At 38.6% G+C, this 20,362-nt stretch overlaps 3 protein-coding genes across 4 annotated transcripts in view; 2 read left to right on the top strand and 1 right to left on the bottom strand.

The window, feature by feature from the left end:
* BAG1 (BAG cochaperone 1) overlaps positions 1-6,732 on the top strand; it is a 10,581-nt gene extending 3,849 nt beyond the window's left edge. Inside the window, exons 5-7 of the mRNA XM_003204866.4 lie at positions 475-582; positions 5,417-5,479; positions 5,985-6,732. Of these exons, the coding sequence (XP_003204914.1) occupies positions 475-582; positions 5,417-5,479; positions 5,985-6,074 (261 nt within the window). The 3' untranslated portion in view covers positions 6,075-6,732. The remainder of the gene's footprint in view (positions 1-474; positions 583-5,416; positions 5,480-5,984) is intronic.
* Positions 6,733-8,947: 2,215 nt separating this feature from the next.
* ZNF830 (zinc finger protein 830) lies at positions 8,948-20,042 on the top strand. The gene is made up of 10 exons (XM_010708593.3): positions 8,948-9,116; positions 9,249-9,348; positions 9,686-9,806; positions 10,848-10,881; positions 12,208-12,422; positions 13,528-13,618; positions 14,262-14,325; positions 16,753-16,833; positions 18,174-18,250; positions 19,373-20,042. The coding sequence occupies exons 1-10, from the start codon at positions 8,995-8,997 to the stop codon at positions 19,554-19,556; spliced, it is 1,089 nt and encodes a 362-aa protein (XP_010706895.1). The 5' UTR covers positions 8,948-8,994; the 3' UTR covers positions 19,557-20,042.
* Positions 17,181-20,362, bottom strand: part of LOC100547566 (poly(rC)-binding protein 3-like) — a 55,872-nt gene continuing 52,690 nt past the window's right edge. For both annotated transcript variants that reach the window (XM_010708598.3, XM_010708603.3), the window contains one exon: positions 17,181-17,742. In XM_010708598.3, coding sequence (XP_010706900.1) covers positions 17,682-17,742 — 61 coding nt within the window. In that variant the 3' untranslated portion in view covers positions 17,181-17,681. The remainder of the gene's footprint in view (positions 17,743-20,362) is intronic.

Below are 20,362 nucleotides of genomic sequence, written 5' to 3'. Positions count from 1 at the left end.
GATAACAACAACAAAAAAACCAATAATCTAAAGCTTGCTTAAGTTTTTGAGTAGTCAGTATTAGGCTGCTCCACTTAGCTGTCCTTGGAGAAAATAGATATTAATTTTTTTACTGAAGTTCAAATGTCATTTTTGGGTTTCTGAAATGGAGAGAGATATAGCAGTGTTTGGAAGAAGGTAAATATTGTATCTTATTGAATAAATGTTATTTGTAGGTCTAGAAAAATGGAACATTTCTTTTATAGTTCGAAGGAAAATGCCAGTTACTTTGAGTTTTGTTTAACCTAAAAGGAAATATTGCAGATCTTACTGGTTGATTTTACACATTGATAGAGTTCAGATTGAGATGGGAGTCCCTTTTGTACTTGAAACTACAATGAAAGATGTTTTTTTCTGTGTTATATCAACAGATTTTTCCAAGCTGAGTGTTCTGTAAGGTGTGGAATGATTTTCTTCCCTCTTTTTCTTTATCAGGGATTTTTAGCAAAGGATCTGCAAACAGAAGCTCTAAAACAGCTGGACAAGAGGATAAAAGGAACTGCAGAGCAGTTCATGAAGATCCTGGAACAGGTTGATGCCATTGTGAGTAAATAACCACAGTTAAGCATCAAAACCAGACAGAATTTTAAGAGTGCATCTTTCTTGTAAATTATTTGATATTTTAAAATATGAACAAATTCATTTTGGCTGTCAAAAATAGTTAATTGGCTTGCAAATTCTTTTCTTTGATAACCAGCTCTTGCTCCTGTATGTGTCCATAAGACTTCTTGGTAGCATCTATTTATAAATTGTGGCCTTAATTCCTATGTATACATCCCCATTCTACAGAAAATCTTCATTTGAGGCAGCAGCCTGTTGAGATGACATTCAATGGGTATCTTTCATGGTATCTTTCACTCAAGTTCTACTCTTTTAGCTTGTCAATGTAATGGAGTCCCTGTGCCTCAGTTTTGTTTCTTGTGGAAGCAGAGCAGCCAGAGAGAAAACTAAACTGCTTTCTTTTCATGTAGCTATTTCTAACTTCTAGTGAAGAATCAATAAGAACCTATGACATTTTTAAGCAAGAAGTAAAGTGAAGGTTTCCACACCTGTGGATGAAGCTGTGTTATGTTTACCAAACTCCATGCTTGTTTAATATACAGAGAAGGCTGTGGGGATTTTTTTGTTTGTTTGTTTATCATGGAAACTTCTGAGAAATTTCTGTGGAATCTTGTAGATATGTGTAGTTGAATGGAATCTTGAGGCCACTCAGTGTACTGATACTAGACCAGGTCAGATGAACAGACCACCAACTTTATGGAAAATTGGAATATGGAAAATTTCTTAGATTTACTGTAGCTATACAACGTACAGAGGTAGCAGCATGGAATGGTAGTGAGGTATGTGTGAGCAATAAATGGGCTCTACTGAGCCTATCTACTGAGCTCTATTTTATAAAAAAAAAAAAAGAGTGTAAATCTTTGGAAAGTAGTTTGTCTGTATCTTATAGTTGGTTTACACAGTATTTAGTATTTCTTTTGTTAGTCAAGAAAAAAGCAAGTCCTGGCAAATGTCTTGAGTATTACTTGTGATACTGGTGTGCTAGTGATTCAGTTAACAGTGGTTGGTTTTTTAGCAGAGACTGAGCTATTTTCTAATGACACAGAAGCATCAACGCTTTGTGGAAAGCAAACAAATCAGCAGCTTGCACTGTAAATGTATCAGTTTGTTTATTTGGCAGAATTGTTGTGAAAGCTTTTTAAAGTGTCTGTCATACATCCTTTGAATTGATCAGAAACATAGAGCTCGATACAAAATGAAGTTTGTGTGGTTACAGAGAGCCAAGGATGAGAAAAGCAAGCATTTTATTTTTCTGTTCTGAAGTGTTATCTTACTGTCAGCAGGCAAAGTCATTAATTAGGGGAGCTGAGTTTGGCACCTTTTTACTAGGGTCCATGTCTGTACAAATTGTGAATTTAAAAGATGTGCTCAGTTAAGAAATGTCAGAAGTAGTTGGGTGGTTGTACAGTATTGGAGTGGGACTAACATATGATGTCACTGCCAAAAGTGTGAAAACATAGTCTTGAAGTAGCTCAGTCTTGAAGCTTTTGGGTGCAGTAGGTGTAACTTACACATTTTAACATTTGTTTAAAATAGCTACTGCTTCTACAGTAAGAGGGGTAGAGGGATCCTGTAAACGTCTAACAGATTGGGCCTTTCCATAAGCCACAGATCTTTGAAGGCTTTATTATTATTCAGGAGGAACACTAGTTCGGTCTTGTTCAGCACTTGATTTTTCTCTTTGCATCACTAGAAATGCATTTATTTTAGCATTTATTTTACTGGAGCATCTGGTCAAGGAGTAAAAGTCACATCAGGCTGCTTATTACAGATCTCAGGGGAACACAGAAAATGCTTGACTTGATCACAGTTTTAAAAAAAACTGAAAAGCTTCTTCATGAATAAAAGCTTTTCTGAGATTAGTAGGAAAATTTGAAATGGCAGACATGACACTACATACTTCTTATGATCCTCCTCTAATTTACATGAAGTCTGACACCAACATTGCAGTCTGAGAGATGAGATTACTTTGTTATCATGATGATGTTTTCATTAATGACAGACGTGGAATCCAGAACACTGCAGAGAAACAGTGCTCAAACAAGTGAAAAAACCTATTCTGAAATGCAAGACACTCATAATTATATTCTGGTGGCTCATGCTCCTTGAGGATTATTTGAGTTATAATTCTTTTGTAAGCCTTAGTTAAATTACCATTCTGTTCTGAGGAAGCTTTTTGCAGTCTCCTCGTCCCTGCTAATACTAAACTGACATTTCAAGGATTGAAAGAAGGAAATACTCCAAAACTAATATAATTGTGCTGTTAACATGCAATTTGCTGGCTTCTGTGAAGTTCTGTCACTTACACTTGGAGTGATGAGAATTTATTACTAAATCTTTGAATATATTTGGATAAATGAATATTGGATAAGCTTTTCATAATAGTAATTCTTAAATGTTGTAGTATGAATCATAAGCCTGAAATCAAAGCTTGGGGGGAATTTTTTCTAAAGCATAAGAAGCATAAAAATATTGTCATCTCATCAGTGAAAGCAGAGCTACCTAGTTGTTACCATTTGTGCATTCACAAATAAAACAAGCTGCCATTTAATGGCTTGTTTTAAAGAAGCTGCTATTTGCTTAGATGAGAAAGCTTCAGAGTTAACATAATGTGCTTACCCAATATACCGATTTATTTAATCTTAAATTTAAAAATGGAAGGACTGGTAATCAATTGAAACAAACAAAGCAACAAGCTATACACTAAAATACTGAAATACAATGTTTTGGAGTTCTGAAAGAAACTAAGAAAAACAACAACAACAAAAATGATGTTACATAGAGTGTTAGCAAAAATCCTTGTTTACAACTGATCAGCATTGGTGATGTGTGGTAGCTATTGTAATATCCTGAAAATAGCCTGTGGGATAGGATCAAGGTAGTATGCATCAGCTATGTTCATTATGCTAAATGTTTCTTGTGATTGTTTTATCATCATAAAAGTGAACTGTGTTGTTGAAAACAAACAGAAAATAGGATTTTTTTGGTGTGGTTACAGGGTGTCATTTCTAAGATCTCTTACGATACCTCATATAACCTTGTAATATTTTTTAATCTTTGTTTTCCTCTGTGAAAGCGCTAAATACTCCAAAGGCCTTCATTATTGTTTATGAACTAGTGTTTGAAGAGTAGTCACACACAGCATTAAACTAACTTTTCAAATGTTTTGAAATGTCTCAGCAGCATTCGGTTTCTGAAAGAAAACATCTTACAGACTCTTTTCCCAATGTCCTGCTTATTGGAGGAGACGCACAGATTTAATGTGCTGCAGTGAGCAAAGTCTTACTGTAGTACACACTGCTAGAAAATACGGTTTGCAAAGAGCAGTTTAGCTTGTAAAATGAACAGTGTGAAAGCATCGTGCCACAACTGAAAAGGAATTCTCATTTTAGATTGTTGTTACCATTGTTGAAAATGTGATAACAACTTCTGAAACCATTTCATGCTGTAACTCCGAAGGATATAGGATGACAGAACATATGAAGAAAGGATTGCAGACAGAACAGGCTCCTGTAGGAGAATTTACATTTTGAATGACACATTCCTGGAGTTAACCTGATAACTTACTTTCAAAGGTGCTTCTTGCCCACAGAATAAGAGCATTATATTTCTAAGAATGTTCACACAAGTTTGATAAGAATAATCTGCATGGATGTTCTATCTGTTTGAATAAAAAGCCAACAGCATAAACCTGAGTGCTTTTTGCACCAACACCCCAATTTAACAAAACAGTTTAACAAAACAACCAAGCACCTAACGATCACTGAGCTGACGTTACATGAGCATACTGGGTGGAAGGAGTGTGGAAAGTGATGCAGTTTGAATTAAATTAAAAGCTGTCAGCACGTAACACTTCACATCTGCTTCCATGAATAAATTACAGAGAATATCAGACATGCAGTTAAGCAGACTGCCAATGCCTGTGTTACTGATGGACGTGTTCTGATTCTAGCAAATGATTGAGTTAATGTGTGTGTAAGAAATTAATCCATTTTAATAGTCTGTAAACAAATAGAATTTGATGCTCAGCAGGAGTTAACACATGCCAGAGTAGACAGAAGCAGTATATGTACAAGAAAGACAGAGAGCTGTTGGAGAGGGTCCAGAGGAGAGCCACAAAGATGATCAGGAGACTGAAGCACCTCTCCTACAAAGACAGGCTGAGGGAGCTGGGCTTGTTCAGCCTGGAGAAAAGAAGGCTGCGGGGTGACCTCATTGCAGCCTTTCAATACCTGAAGGGAGCCTACAAACAGGAGGGGAATCAATTCTTCCAAAGGGTAGATAACTGCAGGACAAGGGGAAGTGGTTTTAAGTTGAGGGAGAGAAGATTTAGGTTGGATGTCAGGGGGAAGTTCTTTACAGAGAGTGGTGAGGTGCTGGAACAGGCTGCCCAGAGAGGTTGTGGATGCCCTGTCCCTAGAAGTGTTCAAGGCCAGATTGGATGAGGCCCTGGGCAGCCTGGTCTAGTATTAAATTGGGGAGGTTGGTGGCCCTGCATGTGGCAGGGGGTTGGAGATTCATGATCCTTGAGGTCCCTTCCAACCCTGGCCATTCTGTGATTCTGTAATCTACTGCTTTATGTTACCTGAAGATGTGGTAGATTTGCTAGCTCAGTGTTTACAGTCAGCGTGCTGTATCCCTAATTTTTGAATTCATGATTTTTAAGTCCTTGTGTAATTATCTTCACTGTGCAGGCATGATGTTTTCAAGATGCCAGTTGAGAGGATTCAGATCTTTAAACACATACAGTCTTTGCTGTATGTCTAATGTGTTACCTTCAACATTAAGCTACATCAGCTCGTTTATTTTATTGCAGAATCTGCCAGAGAACTTCAATGACTGCAGACTGAAAAAGAAGGGATTGGTGAAAAGGGTACAGGTGTAGTTTTCTTTTTTTTTTAATCTCCCCCTTCTTCTTTTTTACTGCTGGACACTTGTGTACCAGTGAAGATGGGGATTCATGTTGACTTGGAGTCTTGAGAAATAGATTCATCTTTGATTTAACGACAACTTATTTTAGCTTTTGACTGAGTGTGACTGTCCCTCCCAACTGTGGCTACAGAACTGTGGCTCTGTGTTTTAGGAAGGATTTTAAAAGGGCAAACCCGTCTGAAGCTTTGTGATTCTTACTGATTATGAACTTTGATTTAACTCAAATAGTTCAGTGGTTGGACCAGTGAGGTTGCTTTATCAAGTCCCGTGTTTCTGTTAGATTCTGAGTAAATTGAATTATTAAAAGTAAAAAATGAAAACTGAACTAGAAGGTGGTCATTGAATTGGCATCTTCATGTTTATGATGGAAACTTTAGTTTCTGTTCTTAAGAAGCAGTCTACCATTGCTGTAATTACATCCTCTGTAACACTTGTTTTTTTGTTATTTTTAGGCTTTTCTTGCCCAGTGTGATACTATTGAAGGAAATATTGGACAAGAAATGGACAAGCTACAGTCAAAGAATTTGGCACTGGCAGAATGAGGCAGTACCCTTCATAATTAGGAAACATAATTGCTCTATGAGCAAGAAAAAAGTTTGCTCTTTGTTTTGGAGCACATATTCAGCTTTTTTGTTTTTTAAAGCCCAGTCTTTTAGACTGGTAGTAGTCAATTATTTCTTGCTGGTTGTCTTGTTTGACACTTGGTTAGGCCTACTGTTTTGAAAAGAAAATCCTTCCTGAAGAATTGCAGAAATAATCTTTGTGGTGAATTATGTATCTTATGGACAATTGTTTAGTTAACTATGTAACAGAGTTTGCAATGATGGGCAATATTTTCTGATATGTTTTTGAATTTATTTACAACTTAAATGAAAGAAGGTCTATAACCATACAAGTGCCATATGTTGCAATTTTAGGACTTCAACTTGATTGAAAAAACACTGAGACAATATCTGGGGAAGTTCAACATTGTAGTAGACGGTTCAGAGCAATAACAAAAACCCTACACATTTATATTACTTAATGTTTGTATGCATTTATAAATATAAGGAAGCTTGACTATAAGGGAGTCGTACCTATTTTAGCCTTAAATTGTCATAATAAATGGAATGTACTGTAACATGTATGGTACTGAATTCTGAATGGTGCTTTAAGTTGTTAATGAGCTTGATACAAGTGTACATGTTTATTTACATGTAATTCTGATGTACTGTGTCTTTTATAGCTTATTTTGATTGTTTTTTTTCTTGAGTTATGATAGGGATTGAAATGCTGCTCATGCAAAAATGGGGCACTTAAAACAAGGTATAACTAAGGAGCTGTTTCGAAAGGTTATTTTTTTCTGGTTTCACTGAATTCATCATGCTATATTTATTGGAATGATTGCAGTGATTATTCTGCTATGGTAATTAGTAAATTTTTATAGAATGTTACAAAGTGGCACAAATTTATTTTAACAGTGCTGTGTGAGAATCAGTCATAACCTCAGTCACATTCTGATACGTGCTATGCTCTGCCTTCTCTGTTAGGTTAAAAAAAAACCAAAAACCAAAACCATAAGCTTTTGCTTGAGATAACAGATTTCAGTGGGAGCAGCCAACTTTGCTTGCAGCTGTCAGTCAGAGCCCACAGCTGATGTAACTATAGTAGGAGTTGCTTTTTCACTGATGCTTCTGATAGGTATGGCATTGGCTGGTGAAATACTGACTGCACTGAGCCTGTTTCTGTTAAAAAAACAAAACAATACGCAAAAACAACAAAATAAACACACACACACACACACACACACACACACACACACAAAAACCCACAAACATTAAGCTCATAAGCAAAAAACTAAGCTTTATAACTTAGTAGAAGTTGAAGTGTTTCTTTGGTGTTTGTAATTGGAGGAACATTTTACTGTAAAATGCCACTGAATGAATGAAGGAATAGCCACATGTTAAAAAGGTTCACTTGTGTTCTAAATATGTCTTTTGGCCTTACTAAGCTGCATTCTTGCTGTTAACCACTTTCTTCAAGGTTATAGTTTTGCATTTAAAACTCTGTCCTTAGCATTTGTGAAAGACTTTAAGGCCTACATTCTTTGTAAGTTTTACTATCTTGAGTTAGAGAACGATATGTTTGGTGAGTGTGCATTTTTTTCCTAGGCCTGCTATTCTGGTCATGCTGTATTTTCCCAATACTTCAAGATTACAGGGAGGAACAGTTACTTGTAGCCATTTTTGTGAAGCCCTAGCTTGGTTCTGGGTCAGATTCAGCTGACTCTTAAACCACCAGCATCATTGTTGCTTAATTTAGAGGATACAAACTTACCCACTTTGGTGTGATGGAAAGGATCCTCACTTTCTCAAATATTTGTGCTCTAATGCATTGAACTTTTACAGAAAAGCATTCTTGTCTGCCCATGAAGAGAAATGGGAGCTGTGGGCATGGCTAGAAATCTGTCTTCTACTTCTGCTTGATATTTTTCTCTCAGGTAAGAACATAGCATCACCTTTTTGATCTTTCTATCAATGGAAAAGGCTACTGGTTTCAGCTGTTCTCCATCTCTCCTACCCAGAAGTTGCTGTTTCTGGAGATGTGTTTGCATGAGGGTGTCCTTAAGCCAGGTAGGTTAACTGAAAGATTTTACACAGTACTTATATAGTCTGGTACTTGGAGGCAAAAAGAGGGATTAACTTCTCCCACCAGCACCTCTGGATTCAGCAAGGTGTGTGTCCTGAGCTGAAGACCTCAGGCAACTCTTCCTATCAGGGTGTTTGGTTTCTAGGACAAAAGTGTATGTATATGAAGACAAACTCCAGCAGTATAAAGTTGTTTTGACTACCAGGTATAAAAAATTACTTGACTTCTTACGGAAAGTGGATGGTCGCATTTAGTGTTACCTGTGTGAGACCTGTTTTGCTGCTGACTCAGCCCCTAATGTCTTAACCACATCAGAAGACAGCCAAGCTACTCACCTTGGCACTGTTTTCACTTTGCCTATCATCCGTCCCGCTGCCACTCAGGCAGAATATCTTGCCCTAAAGTTTACGAGTGTGGGATTTGGAGTTGAATCACAGAGCTGCTCCCTTCCCCCCTATATCCGTATATAGGCTGCGGTGCCAGGTGCACCAGGACAGCCCTCCTTGCAGGGTCCTGAGCCATTCTGTGGTTTATTCTGACAGAACAGCAGCAAATACGCTGGTTTTGGTGAACTTCTCAGTGAGAAATTCTCGTGACTGCTGTTACTGTGAACCTGGAGTCGTGCTTGCTGCTAGGTTTGGGCTTTCCTTTGACTTCAGTGGCCGCTCGCGCTTCGGAGCGCTATGCCTTACGACGTGATACTTCTACCGTCTTCCCCTTCGGGGCGAGGCCGCGGCGTCCGTCCCCGTCGCTTCCCCCAACCCCAGTAAGGGGGCGGCCATCGCCCGCCCACAAAGGGCGGAGCCGCAGCCTCGCTCTGCTCGCCGGGACAAGATGGCGGCGGCCGGGGTAGGTGCGGGGCGGAAGCAGGTGCGGCAGGAGGAGCTGCGGCGTCTCATGCGGGAGAAGAAGCGGCAGAACGCGGACAAGAAGCGGATCGAATCGCCTTTCGCCAAATATCCTCGGCGGGCTGGGCGGGGAGGGCCGTCGGCTCCGATTCACGCTGGGGGGGGAGGAAGGGAGGTAGCGTTGAGGGCGGGGGGAGGTTCACCGCAGAGCACCGCGTCTTTCCTTAACGGCGTCGTCACGTACAACAGCCTGGGCCACCTGAGCTGCACGTTGTGCAGCGCGCCCGTGAAGAGCGAGCTGCTGTGGCAGACTCACGTCCTGGGAAAGCAGCACCGCGAGGTGAGCGGGCGTCAGGCCGCACCGGTCGCCTGTGAGTGAGCGGCGAGGCGGTGGGAAAAGGGCCTTGCCCCGGGGGGGCGTGCGGGGCCGTCGCGTCCCTGACGGCGCTGGGAGGCCGCGTTGGGTCGGGCCCCGGGCAACCGGAGCTGCTGAGTGGCAGCCATGCCCACGGCTGAGGTTGGGGCTGGGTGGGCTGTGAGGTTCCGTGTTGCTCTGGTCCCACATCACATCGTGTAACAGGTCACCAGAAGCGTTATGTTCTGGAATGATTGCATTTTAAACTGATAGCTAAACGTTCTTGGTAGGAAAGCCTCTTAAACGTTGTGTTTCTTTGCAGAGGGTTGCAGAATTAAAGGGCGCGAAGCAGGCAGCGAGTGGTTCAGCTGCTGGTGCATCGTCTCAGCCTGTCAAGAGAAAAACTGCCGATGCAGAAAGCACACAATTAAAGAAAACAAAAGGTAAAGAGGGAAAATACTTTTTCAAGCGCTTGCAAGAATCTGGCAGTTTTACTTGTTCGGTGCTAGGTTTTCTTTTGCTGTGCTGTGAGCCAATGACTGTTGAGTTAATGTCAGCCTGTTGCTGCTGGAAGGGGAAGAAGTGTCTTACTCTACAAATTGTCTGATCTGCTCAGTAGCTTATCTCCTTTTCTCTGCACCATTGATTTCAAGTACTCATTGTGGTTCATATTCATGGAGTGTTTTTACTATTCTATGTTACATTAAGTACAATAAGGTAACCTATTACGCTGTCCTTAAGTAAGTACAAGAGCCTAAGTAATCACTACAAACTTAAGGTAAAACCTTACGTGTGTTTCAGTTTTGGGCACCTCAGTACAGAAAGGTGCTGGAGCAGGTCCAAAGAAGGGCAACAAGAATGGTGAAGGGCTTGGAGAATATTCCCTTTGAGGAGTGACTGAAGGAACTGGGGCTGTTTAACCTGGGGAAGAGGAGGCTGAGGGGAGACCTTATGGCTCTCTTCCAGTATCTGAAAGGTGCTTACAGCGAGAGCGGGGTTGGTCTCTTCTCACTGGTGACAGGTGACAGGACGAGGAAAAATGGCCTCAAGTTGCGCCGGGGGAGGTTTAGGTTGGATATCAGGAAAAACTTCTTTACAGAAAGTGTTGTTAAGTATTGGAATAGGCTCCCCAGGGAGGTGGTTGAGTCACCATCCCTGGATGTGTTTAAAAACCGTTTGGATGTGGTGCTCAGAGACATGATTTAGTGGAGTGTTGTTAGAGTTAGTGTAGTATGGATAGGTTGTGGTTGGACTTGATAATCTTTAAGGTCTTTTCCAACCTGAGCAATTCTATGATTCTGTGTGTAGGGTTGGAAGTTCCTGTAGTGTTTGTCATACCTGATAGTAATAAAGGGCATTTAATTTGCAAGTCTTGATAAATGATGATGATAATCTCTACCTTTCTAAATTTGCTGTTGTAGTTAGCAAAATAGGTTTGTTTTAAAAGCATGGGTTCTAAGAAATGGCTCTTGTCTGTTCTACAGGTACAGATGATAAGCCACATACATCTACATCTGGGTAAGTAGACTATACCACGTATTGTTTTGTTTATACCTGTGTTGGTTTTTAACCTTCTCATCCTGTTCTTCCCCATTTCTTCTAGCCAAGGGTAATGATTCAATCAGCAAATTCCTGCTTCTGCTCAGTTTCTAATGCAAGTGTATATTCCCGAATGAGGCAACATCTTCTGTGCAGATGAGAAAACTGTAGTATTAACTATAGTGTCTGCGACAAAACAGAAGTCTCTTTGCTCTCACTATCAGACTTGTAAGCATTAATATGTGTTATTATTACACTGTCTACTGTAATGAAAATAATTTCACTGCAGTATGCACTCCAGTCTTTAATGATGCTGCCAAAGGGATGACTGAAATGAAGGAAAATCTTTTAGTATATCTTTAAATAATATTTAGTATCAAAAACCATTAACAAATGTCATTGACACATCTTCACTAAGACATAATTTTACTTAAAATTCATGCAAACACTTATATTGCAGTTGAACTCTTGCAAAGGAACAGATGTATTTGAATTGAAAGGATTGGATTTATGCATCTTACTCCCGTGTAAGATTTCTAATGGTGTTTGGACATCAGTATGAGATGGGTAAATGCTACGTGAGATCTCCTGTAAAATTTTCTCATGGTAAACTGAGAAACACTGTTATTTAGTGTAGATATTAGGTGGTGTTGTTTTGACTCTAAAATACGCTTACCTTGCTGGAATTGTACATGTATGTGTGTAAAATTGGCAGTTGAGTGGTTTGTTGATTACTGATGATTGATCAGTATGATCATTTTTATTACAACCGAGGAAAGTATTTGACTTGGAGACCTGTTGCTATCCTAAGCAAACTTGATTTTTCTCATTGCTGAGCCTGCACAGATCTTCTAAACTGCACTTCTGAGCTTCAGTAGGAACCCAAAATGAGCAGTTGTGTTACACATGAAGGATACAAGATTTAAGTGACATTTGTATGACTGCTTAGCCATGAATTTTGTATTTAATAGCAGATATACAGATGCAGATAAGTCTACAACTAGAATCACTGAAGCTGTCATTCCTCCAAGCTCACTTTGTTGTAGGATACTTCTATTAATGTTTCTTGTATTGAGTGTTCTAATACAAAAACATAATGGAAATGTCTTTCAGCACTAATCTCAGCATTCCTGGGGAACTTCAGAAGAAAGCAACAGTTGTGTTACCTTCAGACAGTGGTTTCATCTGTAACTGCATGGTTTAGCATATTGTACAGGATGTGAGAACAACTTGGTATTTTAGACTGAATAGATTGCAGATGCTAGAGTCAAACTGATTTTTGTTTCATTGTGTATTCTCTACTAGGCTACCAGCAGATTTTTTCGATGAAGCAGAGCAAAGCAAAGCAAACAAACAGTTTTTGAAAGGTCCTGGTCCCAGTTTATTGTCAGGAAATTATGATGATGATGACGATGAAGAAGAAGAAGAGGAACAAGATCAACCGAACAGATCTTTTGTTATGCACAAAACTGAAATTCCACCTCCAACTCGAGAAGTAATACCTAATTCTCTGCCTGCAGGTAATGATGAATGAAGTGGTACAGTGAGAAGAAGCTGTGTCCATAAGAGTAGAGTAGAATAGTTTATTTGGAAGAGGCCTCCAAAGATCATTGATTCTGATTTACTGGACCATTTCAGGATTAATCAAAAGTTAAAGCATATTCCAAATGCCTCTTGAACAGTGACAAGTGTGGGGCATCAGCCAATGCTCTAGGGAGCCTGCTCCAGTGTTTGACCACCCTCATGGTAAAGATGTTTTTCCTAATGCCCAGCCTGACCCTGCACTGGCAGCTTTATGCCATTCCCATCCTGCCATCAGTGACCAGGTCACAGCCTGGCACCTCCCTCTGCTTCCCATCAGGGTGCTGCAGGGAGTGATGAGGTTGTTCTCAGCCACCTTTCCAGACTGGACACCTCAATCTCCTCAACCTTCCTTCACAGGACACGCCCTCCAGCCCTGTTAGCAGCTTTGTTGTTCTCCTGCAGGTGCTTTCATATTGTATTATGCTTTTTATATTGTGAAACCTGCACACAGTATTCAATGTGAAGCTGCAGCAATGCTAAACACAGTGTGAGAATCACCTCTTTGGTTGGCTGTGCTGCGTTTCACACACCCCATAATGTGGTTTGTTCCTTAGCTGCCAGGACACACTGCTGGCTCATGCTGAGCCTACTGGCATCAGCACTCACACGTTCCCTCCTGCTGAGCTGCTCTGCAGCCACTCATTCCCAGTCTGTGCCTGTGTCTGGCATTACTGCATACCAGGTGCAGCACTTAGTATTTTTCTTTGTTGAACTTCACAATGTTGCTGTTTGCCTGATGATGACTGCTATTGATGGAAAGGATCTTTAATTTTCTGATTATTGCTGTTAGCAATTTCTCTCTGGGGGAGAGAAAGGGGAGAGATTATTTTTTTTGGTGGTTTGTTACTGTGCAGTGTTTTCTCAGCATGTTTATTGCTTCTTGTTGTAATTGCCTGAGGCTTTTAAGTAGAATAATGTGTAATTTACTTTCCTTCCCTTGATTCAGTAAGGTATTAATCTAAATTCCTGTCTACTCAGAGTTTTGTATAGAAGTTTAAACAGTTGTTCTTTCTGCTTATAGGCTTCTATCCTTTCTTTTAGACTTCTTTGACAGCAAAAGTATGGCTGCTCCTGTAGTTTCACATTCAGGATCCATACAGAAACCAGAGACACAAGAGAAGGTAGTAGAACGGTAAGCAGTCAAATGAAATATTGTAAAATTTGGCAGCTGTTAATAAACATTACCCTTCCAGGAAATACAGATTGCAATCATTTTATAATTTGTCATATTGTTAAATTGTATTTGGAATCGTTTCTATATACGTCATAGGAAAGTGTGTTGCACATTAGGGATAGGAGCAGTGTCGTACAGTGTCTGTTAGACATCTTTATTTGCTAGTTTTAATAGACGATGCTTTTGAAGCTTAGTGTCTGATTTTAACTGTTTAAAGAAAACTGTTGACTGGTTTTGTGGCAGGGCTTCAGCTCTCTTCTGCACTTTTTCAGATGTTGGTTTGGCCTTTTCAAAAGTAGAGACTTGTATTAAAATGTCTGGATATGCACTCCCCCCAGCAAATAATTTGGGAATCCTAAGCTACAGCTGCTGTTTTGGCAGTGAGTTTAAAACCTGTTTCTGCAGTCCCCTGCGAGTTAGTTAAGACCAAAGCAAAGAAACAAATCCTGTAGGCAAAACTTAGGCATATAAAAAAGATTTCCTTCACTTCTAGGTCCTTCTGTAAGAATTAAGGATTTTATTCTTGACTATTTTATAACTCCACAATAAAAGAGATTATTATAAAGAGCTAATTTGGAATAATCATAATCAAACATTTTAGGAAAGAGAACACTGCTGAGGCTTTGCCAGAAGGGTTCTTTGATGATCCTGAAGTGGATGCAAAAGTAAGTAAGATCTTTTTCTGCTACTCTATTTATTTCTGTGGGTTGTAGTAATTTTCTGGATGCTGAGGATGCTTTGCCAGTAATTAGTTGTATCAGTATATAAGAAAAGTAGTTTCATTCTGTATTAATTAAAAGGCATGAAAAAGTGTGTAAAGGATTTCAAAATATCTTTCAGAATGTATTTTCAATCACATATATTATATCTTCTCCTCTGAGAGACCCTATTGAAAAGCACAGGAGTTACTATGCAATGATATTATTCAACCTCTTGGAATGGGAACAGCTAGATTATGGCGAGAAGCATAGTCTCTAGTACTGGCAGACTACAGCAGTGAATGTGCTTTTCAACTGTCATCTTTTATTGCTGTGGGTTTTTTCGTAACGTGGCCGTTCTCCAAAAAGTCACCGTTTAAAATCTTGGAATTTGGTCACATTCATTCAGGCTTCCTTCAGCTTGCACAGTACTGAACAGTCACTGAAATATACGCTGCTATTTCAAATATAAGCTGGTTTTTTGTTTGGTTTTTTTTTGGTGGCAATGTTGTTTTGTGTCATTTAACACAGATTCCATGGCTTTCTTGTTGTTTCTATCAAAACAACAGCATTCTTGACACAAAATGTCATTTATTTTCCTTGAGCATATTTCTCTTGTTCACTCTGTGGTTTATCTGTTGCTTTATCTAAGTTGGAATGTGATTCAGTGAATAATGCTTCTCTATGTTCATTTAGTCCCACTGTCAGAATCACAAGCTTAGGTTTCTCTTTACTGTGGCAGGTTTCTTTTAGCACCACTCATGCCCACAGCTCTGTGGTAGAAGTAAATACGTTTGAATAATGACTTTTTGAGTATTGAGATAAAGAGCTACAAAAGATTTGTGGTGTAACACGCGACTGGTGTGTTATATTTTTCAAATAGGAAGTTGCACCATGGTGTGGGAAGCTTGTACAAAGTGGGAATGTCTATCTGGCAGAGGAGGGTGTGCTTACATCTGGGAAGATGTAGTGACAGTTGCTAATGAGCTTTTTCTTAGCCATTTCCTTTACTGATAACATGGATGAGCGGATACACGTTCCTTTAGGCTTTCTTGAAATTGATTTACAGCTGTTCTTCTTAATCAGCCCTTTCTAAGTTTAGCTGACATGAAAGGGAAGGGAAACGTTTGTGACATCACATTGGGGTGACTGCAGTGATTGTGTGTCGAAGTCATCTACAAAATAATTATTTCTGGAATTAAGACAGGCTTTTTGGAGAGGGGATTGTGGACATGGAATGTGCTGGTTCTTTACATCAGGAACTTAGCATATAAATTCTGAGTTTGACAAATAATATCTTTAGCGTTTCAATTTATTGTAAGAAATACAAATAATTATGAATTACAAAGGACAACCACAATGCATAGTAACACAGTACATACACACATGATAGAAATAATCACAAAACAGAAAAAGGAAATGATAACTTCCCAATATGTAGTTTGCCTGGAAGCTTCTAATATATTCTATAAACTTAATTCATGCTACTGGATTTTGTATAAGCACTCAGTACCAAAGATAGCAAACTGTCCTCTTTACTGAGATGATGATTGTTGTGTTACCAAAAAGAGGAATGAAGACAAGAAAAGCTAATGTAAAAAAATGTCGTGTTTCTGTACAAACTGCTTAGTTCTCCTAGCTATATGATTTCCATCTTGTCCAGAGCTAGGCATAATCTCTCTTCTGACACACAATGTATGCCACAGCTTCTAAACTTGAGCTGTTCTGGTTATGCAGGTAGATTACCAAATTTACTTCAAAGCACAGTCTGATTTTGATTACCTTGTTTGTAAATCTTAAAGCATTTCCTGCACCTACTTTATCAGTCCCATGCTGTCTACCATGGAACAAAAAGCTTTACAGAATCTTTAAATAAAAGTGCTATGTAGCTATCTATTTTTTCTGTTAGCCTGTAAATTCAGGTGAGATTTGCAATGTGGTCAGACTATCCTAACACTAATGACTTAACATTTTGTGTTATGCTGAAAACAATTAGTTTACTACTTTTTGAGTTGTGTGATAGTTCCACTGTACGACTGAACAGGAGAAGAATTCGTCCTTATCGACTGACATAGCAAAATTACAGATCATTAAATCAATGGGATTAGTCATTCTTGTTAGTCCAGCTATCTCACACCATCCATTCTTAGTCAGTTATTCTTTAATACTGTAGTCAAGCTTCTTGTTTAAATCCAAGAATAGAGTCAGATTTTTTCCTCCAAAACAGCTGTAGTGCTGCAATATCAGTTATTTCATTTACTAATGTATATATTTTCTGACCTGTTTGTCTGAGAGCACAGCCCAATCTATGCTGGTTTTCCAGTTTTTTTTAGAGTGTTTCAGTGGCTCTCTAGGCAGTAATCATTACTAAACCTGTGTTCTCATGTCCTTCAGGTGCGAAAAGTTGATGCTCCAAAGGATCAGATGGACAAGGAATGGGATGAATTTCAAAAGGCAATGCGACAGGTCAACACAGTAAGTAATGGAGTCTATATTTTTATTGACTCTAAATTCTATACACAATAAGGAGAAAAACAGTTTCATGCAGCTCTGTAAAGTGACTGACATGCATTTGTCAGCTGCTTGTCTGCAATGCAGTGTATGATTAAATGCACTTTATAAATGAGCAAATGGTTCTTCCACTTAAGGAACATTAAGTTGAAAAAAATTCTGATGATGAACCAGTCAATCATATATTTAGTTGCATTTATTAAATTGCATTTAAATAAGATATATCTCAAATCAATGTTCTGTATCCAAACAAGGCGTAATTATGGGCCCTTCTTTAGATGAGATGGTTATTTTAACCTCAAAGGAAAAAAAAAAAAGCAAAAACAAAAAATGCCACCACTCATTTGTCTTTTTGGAAAAGGATCTATAAGGTTCTGTGACCTGGGTTTCATGGTTAACTCAAGTGTACTGCAAAGAAATCACGAAACTTGGGAAGGGGACAAAAAAAGTCTGTGTGTGTGAGATGGAAGTTGATCACAGTTTTTCTTGACTTCCATTTTTTACTGTATAGCACTGCATGGTAAGTCTTCCTGAACAGTTTTTTCTCTGCTTTTACACCATATAAAATAGTTGTTAAGGATATATCATGTTCTCACCGTTTCCCTTGAATATTTGCCAGTTTTTAAATTTTTATTGCAAATAATCACTCCTATGTCAAGTGCTAAGAAGGTGGTGCAAAAAAAATGTCATTGCTCATTTTAAAGCGCTCAGCACTATAAACAGAGGAAATATTCATACAAAAGCAATATTGGGTACATTTTACTAGCATTAGCCATTCGTATGATTCTTCATCTTAGAAGGAATCTTCTCAGTTATGCGTGGACCACTGACTGCATAGCATCTCCCAGACATTCAGATTTGAGAAAGTAAATGCTGAAAAAAATAACATGTTAGAAATACTTTGGGATCCAGAGGAAAAACTTAACCAATACTTTTAATAAGCTTGCGTAACTAAGACTCAAGTACTGGGATATAGCTTCAATTCCAGCTTCAGACTTTGAATGCACGTGGTTTGTTGTTGCTGTTTCAAATAGTGGAGTATGGAGCAATTCAAAAAGTTAACCCCAGAGCAACCAAACTACTTTTGAATTTTAGTTTTAAGAATAAACATTTCAACTTGTAATGAAACCATATCAGTCTTCTCCTGTATATGCCTTGAATCTTTTGTGAAGGTGTATATGGATAGCAGGTTGACAGTTATGAGGCACTTGATTTGGGTAGAGGGAAGGAAGGGAAGACACAGATGCCAAAAAGGAACAGCAGTGGAATTTAGGATGAATTTTCTTAGAGCTTTACGTGTTTAGATTTCAGAAGCAATAGTGGCAGAAGATGATGAAGAGGGACGACTGGATCGTCAGATTGGTGAAATTGATGAGCAGATGTAAGTAAATCAATTTTTCTATCAAACCGTTCTTCAACAGTAGTGGATCACAATTTGACTACAGTTACAAGCCTTTTTTAACTTTTAATCTTCTTTTGGTAATTGCTTAAATATTCAAAGGAGAAAGAAGACTCCCTCTAGTCTCAGAATACCTGATAAAAACATGAATTTTGGTGCAAAGGAATTTCAAGTTTGTTACCATAATATTTTTTTCCTGAAATTCTTCAAGGCTGCTTGTGTTCTTACTGCCTTTAACTGCAGACTGTTTCAAGTTAAATTTGAATTCAGAATCAAATCAATATAACACTCATATCTGAAGGCTGAGGAAAGTATTGAGCTCTGGCTGCCTGTAAGTTATCATTTTGTGGATATACAAGGGGAAGAAGGATTCAGACAATAATCTCTCCTTGTTGACTCTTCCAAACAAACAAGAATGCAAACAAAAACAAAGATTGATTTAAATCAGGCTGATACTTTGATTTTCAACAAAATATCTTATTAAAATGGCCAGAATTATGATATAAAAATGCATTTTGAGGATGAGAACTTCTAGGTGAATAGTAAACTGAAACTCAGTAACTTCATTTACTTAATGAATTTCTAGTATAGTCCTCAGTAAGCAGATAAAGTACCTGAATGCTTGTGATGCCTTTTTGTCTTTAGTTCAGAGACCTCTAAAATACCAAAACGAATGACTGTGTGATGTGTGGAAGAAGACTGAGGTTCTGTGTTATTCTTAAACCAATTTGTGGTCATATTGCAATTTGATTACCTCTCATTGCTAGAGAATTTACCATACCTCTCCCTTCCTTTGGTCTGTTTCTATTTGATTAATACTCAAGAAGATGCACGGTCATTTTTAGTTGCCCACACACAAAATGATTGAGGTTGGAAGGGACCCCTAGAGATCATCTACACCGACCCCTTGTTAAAGCAGGTTCCTTACAGCGTGTTGCACATGGGCTCGTCCAGCTGGGATCTGAATGTCTCCAGTGAAGAGTTGGTGGGAAGCTGCTAAGCTTTTCTATATTCAGAGTTGGAGAAGCAAATCCATCAGAGTTTAAAAAAAAAAAATAATGCAAAAAGACCACAGATATTAATAAATGATTTACTTATCAACAGTGAATGTTACCGTCGCGTTGAGCTTCTGCGCAACCGCCAGGATTTGATGAAGGAGAAATGTAAGGAAGCCATGAGATTAAGAGCAACACAAGAGAAAGAGGATGAGGCTATTGGTAGCGAAGATGAAGAAGAACTGCAGGATTTGCTATCTCAAGACTGGCGGGTGAAAGGAGCTTTGTTGTAGCATTTTTGCAGCGTGGCTGATCATCACTGTTATTTCCATTATTAGAAGTGAGACCTTTTTGTTAAATATTTATTTAAAGAGGTTCGAGAGATGGTAAAGAGCCAACTGTGTAATACAAAAGAAACAAAGAAAGACGCTCCAACCTTTGTAGATCCACAATGGTGTATTACTGTAAAAATTGTATAATGCAAATGTTTTATGATATTCAGTGTACTTTTCTTATTAATAAAACTGATTTCCTACCAGAGCTATTTTAATGGGATTAGTAAGTAAGCGAAGAATCTAGCTTCTGCTAACATTAGATATATGGAGACTTGGGCTATTGTGTATAGAAGTACTGGACTAGCAAAAGTGACGGTTTACAGAGAAGTTTCCCATGTGGGATAGATAGGGAAAAACTCTTAGGCATGTGTCATCTGAAAAGTTCATAAGCTCTCTTCTCTCCATGGACCCACCCCCTTCAATAAAATATTTGTTTTTTCAGGATCTTTTACAATTTTTTCTATGTATGGAAGTGCCAAACTCAGAAATGTTGAACTACAGCTTTTCCACTGTGGTAGTTAGTACTGAAGACTTTTCTTTATAGTATCTTTTGCTTAACGTGGCCATAATATGGCATACCTCACATGCTTTGAACCAGAGGGATGGGAACACAATGCAACTTCTTGCGTAACCAAATATTGAAAGTGTAAGAAAATACCAGAGAGGAAGATACTGCACTGGAAACTGCTAAGGTCAGATCACTTGTTTAGCTTTAAATACTGGATGTTTTACTAAGATAATAAAGGAGAGCATCTAAAATTGAT

This window comes from Meleagris gallopavo, chromosome 3 (genome assembly GCF_000146605.3).
Source record: "Meleagris gallopavo isolate NT-WF06-2002-E0010 breed Aviagen turkey brand Nicholas breeding stock chromosome 3, Turkey_5.1, whole genome shotgun sequence".
Taxonomy (NCBI): domain Eukaryota; kingdom Metazoa; phylum Chordata; class Aves; order Galliformes; family Phasianidae; genus Meleagris; species Meleagris gallopavo.
The sequence above is the reverse complement of the archived record's forward strand: the minus strand, read 5'-3'. Positions and strand labels throughout refer to the sequence as shown.